Source organism: Benincasa hispida, chromosome 3 (assembly GCF_027475165.1).
Source record: "Benincasa hispida cultivar pf3 chromosome 3, pf3_genome.v1.1, whole genome shotgun sequence".
Taxonomy (NCBI): domain Eukaryota; kingdom Viridiplantae; phylum Streptophyta; class Magnoliopsida; order Cucurbitales; family Cucurbitaceae; genus Benincasa; species Benincasa hispida.
The window spans coordinates 27149702-27163593 of record NC_143480.1 but is presented as its reverse complement, the minus strand read 5'-3'; the positions used below and the strand labels follow the sequence as shown (position 1 = coordinate 27163593).

Here is a 13892-nt window from a genome sequence, read left to right as displayed (position 1 = left end):
GTATTATTAAAAATTTATAATTAAATTCTCTTTTTAAATTTTATGCAACAGGTGCAATGTACATAGTGTCAAACTAGTATCACTTATTAAGAAAGAAAAGTCATTTGAGGTTTTTTTTTTAAAAAAAAAACTTGAATTTTGTACGGATTTCTAATTTTAAGTAGAAATATTTTATAGCTTAATTAAAATTTTCCTCTAGAATTATATGAATATTTCATAGAAAAAAGTTGTGTCAACGAACAAGTTTAGGTTTAAATACTACTTTGGTCCTTATACTTTTACTTTTTGTTTGGTCATTATGCTTTTAAATATTTATTTTGGTCCCTATACTTTCAACATTTATTTATTGTAGTTTTTGAACTTTCAAAATATTCATTTTGGTTATTGTACTTTTAACTTTAATTCCTTGAACTTTTAAAAGTGACTATTTTGACTCTTTAGAAGTAAAGTAAAAACTGAAAATAATGGAACTAAAATGAACATTTTGAGAGTATATGGACCAAAATAAACTAAAGTTAAAAAGATATGACCAAAATAGTATTTAAACAAAATAATTTATTATTAGTCAATTTTAACATATACAGTATAAAAGATGAAATAGAGAATCTGTATAAAATAAAGGAAAAGTTAAATAGCATTTTGATCTCTATACTTTGAAGTTTATTCAATTTTAGCTTATATAATTTCAAATGTTAATTTTTAATCCATGTACTAAACTTAATCTCTACTATTAGTTTTTTCAATATTATTATTTATTAGTCTTTTCACTATAAATTTTGAAAACACAATCACAGGTTATATTTTTTTTCGTGAAATTTATTCTTATTAGAAAATTAACTTTTAAGTGAATAAAATTAAGACTAATAAATGTATGTGAACTAAAATTAAACATTTGAAAATAAAAGGATCTAAGAGATAAAAATTGAATTAGAGGTCAAAATGGTATTTTAATCTAAAGTAAAACACATGGAATTTGTGGGAATCCTATTTTGAAAAAAAAGATCAAATGCGAATTGGAAGTGTTATATGAATATATGGGAGGAATTTTTGGTTGTTTAGAATTAAAAAGTGATGGGTCAAATGAGGTTTAATATTTGGAAATATGAGGCTTTTTTTTTCTTTCACTTTCTTTTAAAGAAAAACAAAAAGAGAGAATCCCAGAAGCAGTGGAATGGAATGGAAGCGCGTTTGAGTTGGCTGATTCCACGTAGGGACGGAGCGCGTGAGGTTCGGGCCCACTTTCCATTTGGTGAGTGCTTGTTCTGGCATTCGCTTGGTCTTTACGCAAACAATTCAGACGAAGGCCGACGCTCCATTGTAACTGCATGGCCTCCACGCGTTGGGATTCTTGTTTAAGGGATTGTTTGACAACCAAAGACAGTTAGATACCAATTCAACTCAATATCTGACCATGAACTTTAAATATTGGTAGGATTGAGTTGGTTATTTTACCAATTCATCCCAACTGTCCCAAATTCTCTCTCCATCCAATGTTTTTAGTGGTTCCACTCATTGGTGATTACGGTTACCACACTTCGATGATATACTCCAATGACCACCTTCAAGTGGCCAACTCTGACAACTAGCTCAGAGTACTGACAACCACCTCCGACGACACTCTGACAACCAATTCCGACAACCGTCTTGGTACAAAAAAAACTCTACTTCCACATTCGCACGACCAACTTCGACGAATAACTCCGGGCTCCACCAACCACTTCCAATGACACCTGACTAACTCCAACGACTACCTTTACATAAGCAACTTCGGCAACATACTTTGCCTACCACCTTCATGTGTCCAACTTTGACGATCACTGATAAAAATAAAACGGTGGGTTTAATTACCCACCATTTTCACTCTCACTCTCACCATTTTTCACATGTGTTTTTATTACTTTCCCAACTCTCTCAATTACTTTTTCGTTTCTCTCTCTCATGCTCTCTTCACATTTACTCTCCTTCTTTCATCTTCTCTCTTTTTTCTTCGTCTTGTTCATCTTTATCATTTTCTCTCTTCTTTCTCTATATGACTCGTATGAGTTTTATTTTCCTCTTTCTTTCTCAACTTCTTGTTTCTCTTTTTTTTTTTTTTTAATTTATTTATATAGTTGTTTTTTAGATCTAATTATTCTTTTTCTATTTCATTTTTTTCTTAAATCCAAAAAATATTACACACAACGTCCTATTATTGTTTCACTAAACAAAAGTTCAACAATATATTTTAAACTACCTATCCCTTGATGTTTTCAAATATTACATAATTCTAATGAAATAGTGAAATTTAAAATTATGGCTCAAGTTTTTTTTTTTTTTTTTTTAATAAAAAAAAGATAGTTTATATACTCATGCAACATAATAGTAGAAAAAATAAACATCAATATTTCTAAAATGATTTTACTGGTTTTAGAAAAAAGTAAATCCATATTCTACAAATTGGTAAAAAAAAAAAAAAAAACTATCTAATGGTTGGTTTGATGATTTAAATCGTAAGATTTTGATTTTTTTTTTATGATTAACATTTAAGTGTCATTCCTTCTATCTAAAACAATGTCAATAGTTTCATCTTATGACACTGATCCTTTTAGTCTTTTTAATTTTTACGGTAATTAATGATTAAGTTGGATTTTTAAATGGAATAATCACTTGTGTTTAAAAAATTGATTTCAAAATTTTGTGTTCTATGTATGAATAATTTGTAGAGAATTTGTTTGTTTTAATAATAGAAAAGAATTTGAAGTTTTTTTGTTTTTATCTTAGAAAAATTAGAAAAATATGTGTATAGTTGAAAATTAAAATCAACCATAGCAAAAAAAAAAAACAAAATCAATTTCATTTAAAAAACAATACCACATATCCAAACTCAACTCTACATCTAAACACAGACGATAATTACTAATTCAACTAAACTCTCCACTTTTCCAGATAATAATTGCTTTTATCGCGATGAAACGTCCCTATTGTGTTTGACTTAACCCTATACAAATAACCGTGGTTAAGAAATGGAAAGGTCATCGGTTTGCGTGAAGAAGCCAAATTGGCTCTTCGGGAGTGCGTAGGAGCCCACGCCCATGGCCCTTTTCTCTTCAATTGTACAATTTCATATATCAAATACCAATTTTTAATTGCATTTCTTTTTCATAAAAGAAAAAAAAAAAATCTTAATTGCATTCATCCCCCAATTCTTCTCTGCGCCGCAATTGACCATTCCGTCCCATCCACCTTTCTCCTTATTCTATTAATCTTATTTATTATTAATGAATTTTTTTAGCCAGAAATTCATTAACCGAAACCAATCAAACAACACAAGCAAAACAACCAAACTACCTCCTAAGCTAAGGAGAATAACAAATGTAAAGAGGTAGTAAAAAAACTCACTTATGGGCTATTTGTTCTCCTCTCTAAGACTTTACAAAGATCAACAATGTGTATAGAAATATCTATGTTAACAAATTCTTTAACAAACCTCGAACAAATCAAAGTCCTCGAGATTTAAAAGTCGTATTCGACTCCTAAGGACACTGACCCTACCACTTATAATCCAACTCCTTCAATCTTCCACAATTGCCTTCACTTCCATTCATACCCTAATTATTAATGAATTAGTATATTTGGATGAATGACATTTTCATCTCACTCTCTTTTAACTATACAAATTGATAAGGGTACTTGAATTTTTTTTTTTTTTTTTTTTTTTAAAAAAAAAAACTAAGGATAGAGTATTTGTTTATCAAACTAAAATGTTAATGGTTTGATCTCTTATTTTTATAATAATCGAACTAAAAGAATACAATTTAATGAATATATTCCATTTGAATGTTTGAAGCTATATATGTCATAATTAGCAAGTTATATTCTAAAAATATATAAAATAATAAATTTATTTTTTTTCTTTAAAGTAGTAATCAAATGTTCAGTTATTTGCCAATTTTTTCAATTAATTAAAATTTAATATTTGTTTTGAGTATTAGTTACAATCTAATTACAATGCAACTTTTTGTATGTATGTATGTGTGTTAAGAATGTAAAATACCCATATTTATTAATTAAAAAGTAAAATTGTCCAAAATAGAAAAATAAGAGAAACTATTTATACAAAATAGTAAAATTTTAATTTTCCTTGATAGAGGCTAATAGAAGTCTAACAGTGTATATCAGTGATATAAATTGATAAAAGTCTATCACTAATAGATGTTAATAGAAGTCTATCAATTTTTTTTTTATTATTTATGTAAACTATATGACATTTTTTCTATCAGAGAAAATTTTCCTATTAAAAATATAAAACTTTAGTTTATTAGTGAGCCATTTGTTTTTACTTTCTAGCTAAGATTCTGAATTCATCTTCATTTCTAAGTTAATATTATTTTAATAATAATGAATAATCACACGCGTATACTAGATAGTATATTTAAAAACAAGAAGTCGTTCTTAATTAAATATAACATCATTTTCAATTTTTTATTTTTATATATATATTTTTTTTTGCTTGTTTTGTGGTATATCATATAAGATCACATTTATTAATTTATAGTAAAAATTAGTGTAATTATAATGAAATTTCATTGATAGATTAATTGTAATAGACCATAATCTCATAGTCCTTTTGGTTACTAGCACGCTCGAATGTCAATTGGGCTACTCTCCATTTGACGTAATTGAATTATTTTTTTATTACATTTACCTAGAATCATTAATTTAATCACATTTATTGTTATAGTTAATCTTACCTGTATTTATGAGAATCAAACTATAACGATAACGATAACGGTAATAATAAAGGTAGCAAAACTCATACATTTTACTTTGAAAACGGTAACAATAATGGTAACCGCAATAGTTACGATTACAGTAACGATATGATGTAATATCCAAATGAAATTAGATTGAACACTCTGTGTTTGTCAATTAATTTGTGCTTTTCAACTAAGTGAGTCTTATAAGTCCGATCACCTCTTATATTACCATTGATTTATTATGTTTTGAATGGTTAGCATAAATTTTATTGAATGAGACGGTGATCTTTTATGGTGGATGATAAAAATTGATTCGATAGGATAAGGAATAAGAAAGTGACATGGCTGCGCGTGCCAAACCACTATACAGTGTACACGATAAACCCTCGCAAATACAATTAACTGAAATTTTCACAAGTGGGCCAGTGCTATTCTTCCGCCACGTGTCATATATGCCAACGTGGCAGTATTTCATTGGAAATTCCACCTCGAGTTATGTTATCTTGAAGTTGACGAGATAATTTAGCAGAGAAAAATGCGATTGGGAGAGAGAAAAATGGTGGCTCTATGAGAGAGAGACGGCCATTTTTGGTGTTATATAAACACTCTGAAACCTACCTGTATTTTCAAGGCGAAATTTCATATTACGCATAACGCCCACAAGATGGAAAGCTAGTTTCTCTCCTCTTTTCTTCTTTAATAATCTGCAATTATTATCCTCTGTTCAACTACTTCGATTTCCCCCCTTCTCTAATTTCCCCGCCTATCTGTGTTCCCTTTCTGTCATCCTCTGCCTTTCATAGATTGAAATTTCGGGTTTCTTTTGGATTTTAATTTTACATTTTGTGTAATTCACCCAGGAGGCTGGTTCTTGAAAGTCAGGTGATTCAGAATATAGATCCAGATTTCTATGTTTCTTTGGTAAATATTTTCTGTTTTGTTCGACTTGGAGGGTGGTTTTTTGAAGTCCCTCGAGTTGGTTGCAGAAACAAACCTTGGTTTTTTTTTTTTCTTGTTCTGGCTTTTCTCCTCTTTTTCTCCAAGTAGAATTTTATTTTCTTTCTTTGTGCAAGTTTTGTAAGTTTCTTGACAAGTTACATGGCAGCAGCTATAGATATTTACAGTGGAATCTCAACGCCGGTTTACTCTTCGGATCCTTTTAGCGAGGAATTAATGAAAGCACTTCAACCTTTTATGAAAAGTGCTATTTCAACTTCTTCTTCTTCTTCTTCTTCTTCTTCTCTATCATTGCCTTCTCCTTCTATTTCTTCTCAGCCTTGGTTAAGCCCTGACTTTTGCTCCCCGTCGAGTACCCGCTTGTTTTCTCAAGGGTTCTCGGGAATTGAACAAATGGGTTTTGAGCAATCAGGTCCGATCGGGCTAAACAATCTCACCCCTTCTCAAATTCTCCAAATTCAAGCTCAAATTCAACTACCCCAAACAACGATGTCTTCCTTCTCTTCTTCATTCCAGTCCCAATACCATAACTTCCTTGCCCCTAAATCCATCCCCATGAAGCACATCGGCTCTCCACCTAAGCCCACCAAACTCTATAGGGGAGTCCGGCAGCGGCACTGGGGGAAATGGGTGGCCGAAATCAGACTCCCAAAGAACCGAACTAGACTCTGGCTTGGGACTTTCGACACGGCCGAGGAGGCTGCTTTGGCTTACGACAAAGCTGCTTATAAGCTCCGTGGGGACTTTGCTAGGCTCAACTTCCCACATCTTAAACACCAATTCGGAGACTTCAAACCTCTTCACCCTTCTGTGGATGCGAAACTTCAAGCAATTTGCCAGGGCTTGAAACAGGGGAAAACAGAGAAGCTCTGTTCTGCTGAGGATGAAAAACCAACGACCAGTGCACTTCCATCCGAATCAAACGCAGTGGTTAACAATTTTTGGGAGCCAGAATTGAAAAGTGAAGTGGAAACCTCATCTTCATCTTCATCCTCATCTCCTTTACGGTCTGAAGATTATTCCAGCGAATCTTCCCCTGAGTCAAGTATCAGCTTCTTGGACTTTTCAGATCCTCAATGGGGTGAAGGAGTAGAAGCATTTTGTTTGGAAAAATATCCTTCTGTTGAAATTGATTGGGCAGCTCTGAGTCAGCTGGCGGAATCAGAATGCTAATTAGTAATGTTTTTCTATGTAATTTGTGGTTTTTGATAATGGTGTCTAGTTTGTTGCAAAGATTCTGCAATGAAATTTTAGGCATTTGCAGAGTTCTTGTGTTAAATGAAAGTTTAGGGGTGGGGAGTGTAAGTTTGTCTGTAATGGGTTGTATTCCATGGTGGTCTGCAGGTTGTTTTTTCTTCTCTTGCATGACCATTTTGGTTATATGAGTCTTTTGCAAGTTGAAAATGTAAGTAAGCACTTTGTGTTTTTAATACATATGTTGGTCTCTTGTAGTCTCTTCTTGCCTGATATGTCTGCTCCAAGTTTTATAGCAGGGAGGAAATTGAGAAATTGAAAGTATATTTGTAGAGAAAATAATTTGAATTATTATTAAGGGCTAGAAATTTCGGTGAAGATGCATATGAAATTAAATCTTGAACATTAAGAGAGACTGGTGTGCATGTAGACAGACAAACTGACCAAGGCAGGGGAATTATGAAGTGGGATGCAGAGGAAGAGGTTAGAGGAGGCATCCCACTTGGATTTGGATGTATCCATTATGTTTGAAATGAAATATTCTCGTTCTTTAGGTGACGCCAAAGACAAAGATGAGAGTCCCAAACAAAAAGAAACGTTTCGAATACTTTATTGATATAAAAAAGTAAGGAAACAAAATCAGTGGGCTCTCGATACTCCTGTTTTATACATTGGGAATCCCCTGGGTGAAACATATAACAAGAGGCTGAATCCTGGCCACTCCTTTTTAGTTTTCACATGTTTTGTTTGGATCAATATTAATATTGTGTGTGAAGAAACAATATCTCCAATTTTGATCATATTCTTCCTCACCTCTTGTTTTGGAATTTTAAAAGTAGTGTGAAACATAGATTGTAAAGTTATTTGGATGGTGGATTTAAGGGAAGAAAAAGGGGGTGTAATAATATAATTCTAAATCCAAGTTGGAGTTAGGGTTGGGAGGCATCCTAGTTTACTTTACACATGCAAATGCAACTGATGTGCCATTTCCGATTGCTTACATTTAAATTCAAACTCCAAATGCAAACTAATCTAAGTTAAAGCATCTATTTTCCTTCTATACTTTTCTCAAGGAAATTCCATCTAATCTAACCCTATACACCGAGCTTCTACCTAGGTCAACCCAAACCTAGGGTAAGGATAAGGGATTGCCAAATTTTCAAAATTACATGCTCCAAATCCTCCAAATTTCTACTCAGTGTTGAGCTTTAATTTCTTTTAATTTTTTTTTTTTAATTTTAGAGTAACATAAAACAATTGAGGAGATAATTAATTTTATATGGTTTTAAATTGATTTGAATATTTGGAATGATTTATTGATTTATTAGTTTGATAGAATTTTTGGAGATATTGTGATCAAATATTTGATTTATATTTTTAAAATTTGAAAAAAAATGAAAGAATTGCGGTAGTTGAAGTTAAAGGAGGGTGAAAAGAGCTAGAAAATTAGAGAGAAAGACAACAATTCAGTTTTTCAATGACAACTTCCACAAAATTGTCCATTGTCAAAGTTTGAACCGTTGGATCGTGTTGGAATTTGGTTAGTCTGCTATGAACATATAGGGTTTCGTTTTGAATGGTTGATCGTTGTTTGAAGCTCTGTTTTGTCTATAACTGAATACAATCTATAAAATTGAAACCCCCCTTCTCTCTTACTCTCGCAAACCCTCCTCATGCAAGACCCTTACTACCAGTTACTAGCCTATACAATTTGCGCCATTCGACAGCAACGCCCGCCAGCCATCTATGGTTTCCACCACTAGCGCATTGTCGCTAAAGTTGATATTTTGGGTAAGTTATTTGGTGTTTTATGGGTTTGGTAAGTTATTTGGTGTTTTATGGGTTTGGTAAGTTATTTGGTGTTTTATGGGTTTTCTTGGAAGATCTTAAATATCCATCAAATTTTGATTTAAATTTTGGCTTACCCATATTGTTTTGATGTTGAAATTGAGTCTTACAGACTCTCACGCTCTCTGACAAGAATAAAATCTTTCGACATTCTTTTTTGTAAGGTTTTTGTTGATAATATTTGGATACCCGTTAAGTGTTGGCTTAACTTTTGTTTTAATTGTGATTTTTGGAAGTTGGATTAAAAGGTCTAAAACTACTGTCCATTAAAGTTCAAGGTTGTTTTTGGTGATATAGTTGTTGGATTGTGTTGATTTTGAAGCTTCAAAGTGGTTTTGGATCAAACCACGTGTTAGGCAAGTTGTTTAGAGACATTCGGGTTAAGTGTGATTGGAATTGTGCCCTAAACTTTGGATTTAATTTCAATCTATATTTTTCGATTTATGATTCAAGGTTTTGCAAAGTTAAATGGCTAGCTATTTGGATTTAATTCCAAGCTAAGTAATCTTACTACTAAAACCACTTTCATGCTGAACGATAAAATTAAGAATAATTTTGATGGTTCTAAGACTGTATGAATCATGATGCCTAATTAGAAAGAAAATATGAACATATTATTGTCCTTTTTGAAGTATGTGATAAGCATAAGCATGATCTTGTTTTATATGGTATTTTACAAGAATGTACGAGTATGAACTAGATCTTATTTGACATGTATGAGGATGTATGAGCTTTATGTTATGATTCATGTGTGAGATTCTATTTTATGATGTATGACACTTATGTTAGTGATAGTTTTCCATACCAGTAGTCATGTACCCGTTAGAGGTTTGTGGTCTCTTTCGGGATTTCACCTGAGGTTTGTATTTCCTTCGGGATTCACTAGAGGTTAGTGATCTCCTTTGGGATTTTCCCAGAGGTTAGTGATGTCTTTCGGGATTTCACCAGAGGTTAGCGATGTCCTTCGGGATTTCACAAGAAGTTTATGTTTCCTACGGGATTCACCAAAGATGAGTGTCTCCTTCGGGATTCACCAGTGTTAGTGATCTCTTTCGGGACTTCATTAAAGGTTAGTGATCTCCTTTGGGATTTCACCAAAGGTTTATGGGTACATCTCACTGGTGGTAGGTCGGGTTAAATTATTTACTAGATGGTCATCCATGATAAGTAAAGGTTTTTGCATGTCTCATTAGAATGTTGCATTTATTGGACATAAATGCTTAGTCTGATAAGTAGAGTTTTTTGCATATCTCACTAGAATGTTGCATTTATTGGGCATAAATGCTTAGCTGACTTCAGTAGTGAGATTACTTACTGAGTATTTTATACTCATCATTTCTTATGTTATGTTTTCAAGTAAGAGCAAGGACATACCAACGAATGATAGAAGGAATCTGTGACCGTGCCATTAGGATAAGAGAAATACTTCCACTCATGTTTTAATATTCTAATGTTTTAAATTCCAGTCTTGATGTTTGAACTTGGAGTTCCTTTGTTTGAAAATTTTATTTATAAAGCTTCATGAAATTTATTTTGAACTTATATTTTAGGTAGGACCCGATTAAAGATTTATAATTATTTAGAATTTACAAAAACTATTTATTTAATAAAATTATTTTGATTTTAGTTAAAATTTATGAGTGAGTCGTTTTGAGATTTATGCTTGTATGTAGTAACAACCTATTTAAGTCTTAGAAAGTTGGGTCTTTACATAATTTGTTGCACCCATCTCAATATTCCTCTTTCTTTTATCCACAAAATTGTTTTTAAAAAGATTATTCTTTTAACAAAAATTTGTGCATATGACAAAATTTCATTGGATGTTGGCCAGGTTATATAAGAGAGGGGTGCAACCGATTGCACTTAAAATTTTCTCATCTTCAAATGGTATTGTACATGATAAAAAGATTAAAATATGAGACTACATCAAATCTTCTAATACTTATATTTAGACAATGTATGACTTTTAGTTACCTAAAAATTTTATGGAGAGAAATATGAGACTGAAGTTTTTAAAAGAGAAAATTCTAACTTTAAAATATGAAACTACATCAAATATGTTAGAATTGTTATGGATGATTTTAGACAAAAAAAAATGTAATTGACATCAAATAACAACATAAAGACAACAAGATTTGAACCAAAAGTAATATCCAAGACCAAAATGGGCTAGAAAAAAGGGACCAAGCCAACATGCTAGGCTCGGCCAAAAGCGAGGTCGAGCCTAAGTACCTATGGAAATGTTACATGGATGCTCTATTTCAAAGGATTGCCCTATAACTAAAATGAGCCTAATTTCTTTCTCTCTTTAAATAACCTAAAAATTCACAAGGGTAATTTTTTTTTTCAAAATATAGGACATCATTATTAAAATTTACCTAAATTTCATTTTGTATACTTCAATCAATGTTGTGGGAAAAAATCTATCTCTTCCTAAAATTTTAAATATGTTTTTATTTAATTTTCAAGTTTCAAGATCTTATAATTTTTTTTTTTTTTTTGCTTCTACATGTTCAATAATGTTGTATTTTTGGGTGTCATATAACAAAGAGATTAGTAGTTTGACAATGGGCTGATTTCATCTATTTGAGATTAATTTTACATATTAATGTTGACATTCAAAGAAAAACAAAACACTCTTTATTCCCGCTACCCTCTCCACTAACAAATGGAGAGGGTTGGGACATCTCCCACCTCCACCATTCATTCACAAGAAAAAATAAGGTTAAATTGAACAAAATATCCTACCATTTCCTTTTTAGATTTCCAATAACGTCGAAAAACTTTTAAAATTACTCTAAAATCCAGGGTATTTTATTTTATTTAACTAAAAATAAAAATACTTAAACACAAGCTAAACTCAAGTTGAGTATTAATCCTGATGCCTAGCTATATATATTATCAATGATGAGATTGAAGTAGTAAATTACAGTAAATAGCATATAGAATAATTTTTTTAAGGAATGAAGATTCATTGATTGACTATGTTAAATATTACTCACATCTAGGATTTTTGTCTGTTTGGTGGATCCATGGACCCTGGAGGTCCGTCGTAATAAGCAAGACAGATAAAAAGGCCGCAATGTAAAACTCATGGACTATAAGGCATCATTGGGCCCCCAAAAGAATAATAGGCCCAACAACAAACATCCAACAGTCGAAGAAACTGAGCCCAAAATACCTAAAAAAGCAAAATATTTGGATAATTGCAATGGGTAAAATTTTTAGGGATGATTATTAAGTATATAACAACTTTTTTTTAAAAAATTATAAAAATAGCAAAGTCTATTTGTGATAGATTTTTACCAGTAATATGGTCTATGACTGATAGACTATCTAAATTTTACCATATTTATAATTTTTTTTACATTATACTATATCTACTAATACTTTGAGCGTAATTGTTATATTTGCAACTCAAATAAGATTAATTACAATAGTACCGTTTTTAAGAATAATAATCAAGTGTATAACAATATTTAAAAAAATGGCCAATATAGCAAAGCTTATCAGCATAGACTTCTATCACTAATAGACTCTTATCAGCAGTATGGTCTATCATGGATAGACTATCTAAATTTTACCATATTTATAATTTTTTTAACATTATACTATATCTGCTAATACTTTGGACCTAATTACTATATTTGCAACTGTCTCAAAGATGACTGCAATAAATAGTGTTTTTAGGGATAATAACCAAGTGTATAACAGATTTTTTTAAAAATTGTAAATATAGCAACATCTATCGATGATAGACTTCTATTACTAATAAATTCTTGTCTACTATAGATAAATTATCTAAACTTTATCATATATATCTTCTGATAATTTGAGTCTAACTAGTATATTTACCATTGTCCTGTAAGTGGAAATAACTGAACGTATTGTAGTGTACGAATGTCCACAATCATTACAATAAAAAGATAACAATTATTATGTTGCCTAAACAAAGAAATAAATTTCTTAATATGAATTGTTAGGATTTTTAGGATGAACTAATTTTTAAACAGTAACATAGAGATAAGAATTCTATTGTTTTTGAAAATTTTTAATACTACTTTTATTCGTTGCTTTTCATGAAAAAAACATTTAAAATTTATATGGTGTCTATAAAATAAAATAATATTATTGGGAATAATTTGATATACATAATAACTATATAACACTATTAAGCTGCTTATGCTTTAATTGACTATATACAAGTACTATATAAACGTATAGACGTTATATACCATAATAATTTTCAAACTCAAAAGTAAGCCAAAATGAGGAATGTAGGTTGTAAATTGAAATAACCCCAAAGCATTATTGAATAGGTAGTTAAGGGCACACTTATGAAGTATTGTTATAAAAACTATTTATTCGCTTATACGGGTTGTAAGCAGAATTACAATGACTATTTCAGTAGAATACATCGACTAATTTTGATAAGACAACTATTAGTTCGAACTACTTGATTCCGAAGGTATTGCATGAAGCATTCAAGCCACTGAATTGACTTTTTCCATAATTAAGCGATGAAATCTGTGAGTTTGAGAGGAAAGAGATTCAAAGTAGGGTTGAAATTTGGATATTTAAGCAAAGGGCGTGTGCTTGGAGGTTGTCTTTTTTGCCATTTTTGAGCAGTGGGTGCATGACTCTGCAGTTGTAGTTTTTGGTTCGACCGTGTCTCTTTCAGCTGCAAACTATTACAAGAAATTTCCATTCTTAAAAACTATATATCATATTTTAATGCTTATTTTTAAGGATAAAGTCCGAGGGTAAGGGCATGGGAGCCATTATTTAGCCACAATTTTTAACTTTCTTGAGTCTACATCCCAATTGTAGAACGTTGACGAATACTCCAAATTTAGACAAAGCAACCAGTACAATATCAATTGCATTAAATCATCAATTAAGGAACAAATAATTTTGAGTTTGACTGTCGGCTTGGAAAAAGTATATTTGAAATTAAACTCTAATAGTTAGCTCTTATACTTCCTATAAGATTTGTCATATTCATATTTTTCTCCTACCAATTTAGATGTTCTTGGCGTTTTTTTCCTAGCTGAGAACATTCATATTCTTCCCATCAAATTTCTTGACATCTTTTTTAAAAAAGATCAAGAAAAATAACACTTGATATTTAAAAAACATCAAGAAACATTATTTTTT

The 13892-nt window shown here is 31.2% G+C and overlaps 1 protein-coding gene across 1 annotated transcript; it reads left to right on the top strand.

The window, feature by feature from the left end:
- Nucleotides 1–5268: 5268 nt before the first annotated feature.
- Nucleotides 5269–7147, top strand: LOC120073736 (Integrase-type DNA-binding superfamily protein). Its single transcript, XM_039026552.2, has one exon. The coding sequence runs from the start codon at nt 5835–5837 to the stop codon at nt 6864–6866; it is 1032 nt and encodes a 343-aa protein (XP_038882480.1). The 5' UTR covers nt 5269–5834; the 3' UTR covers nt 6867–7147.
- The last annotated feature ends 6745 nt before the right edge of the window (nt 7148–13892 follow it).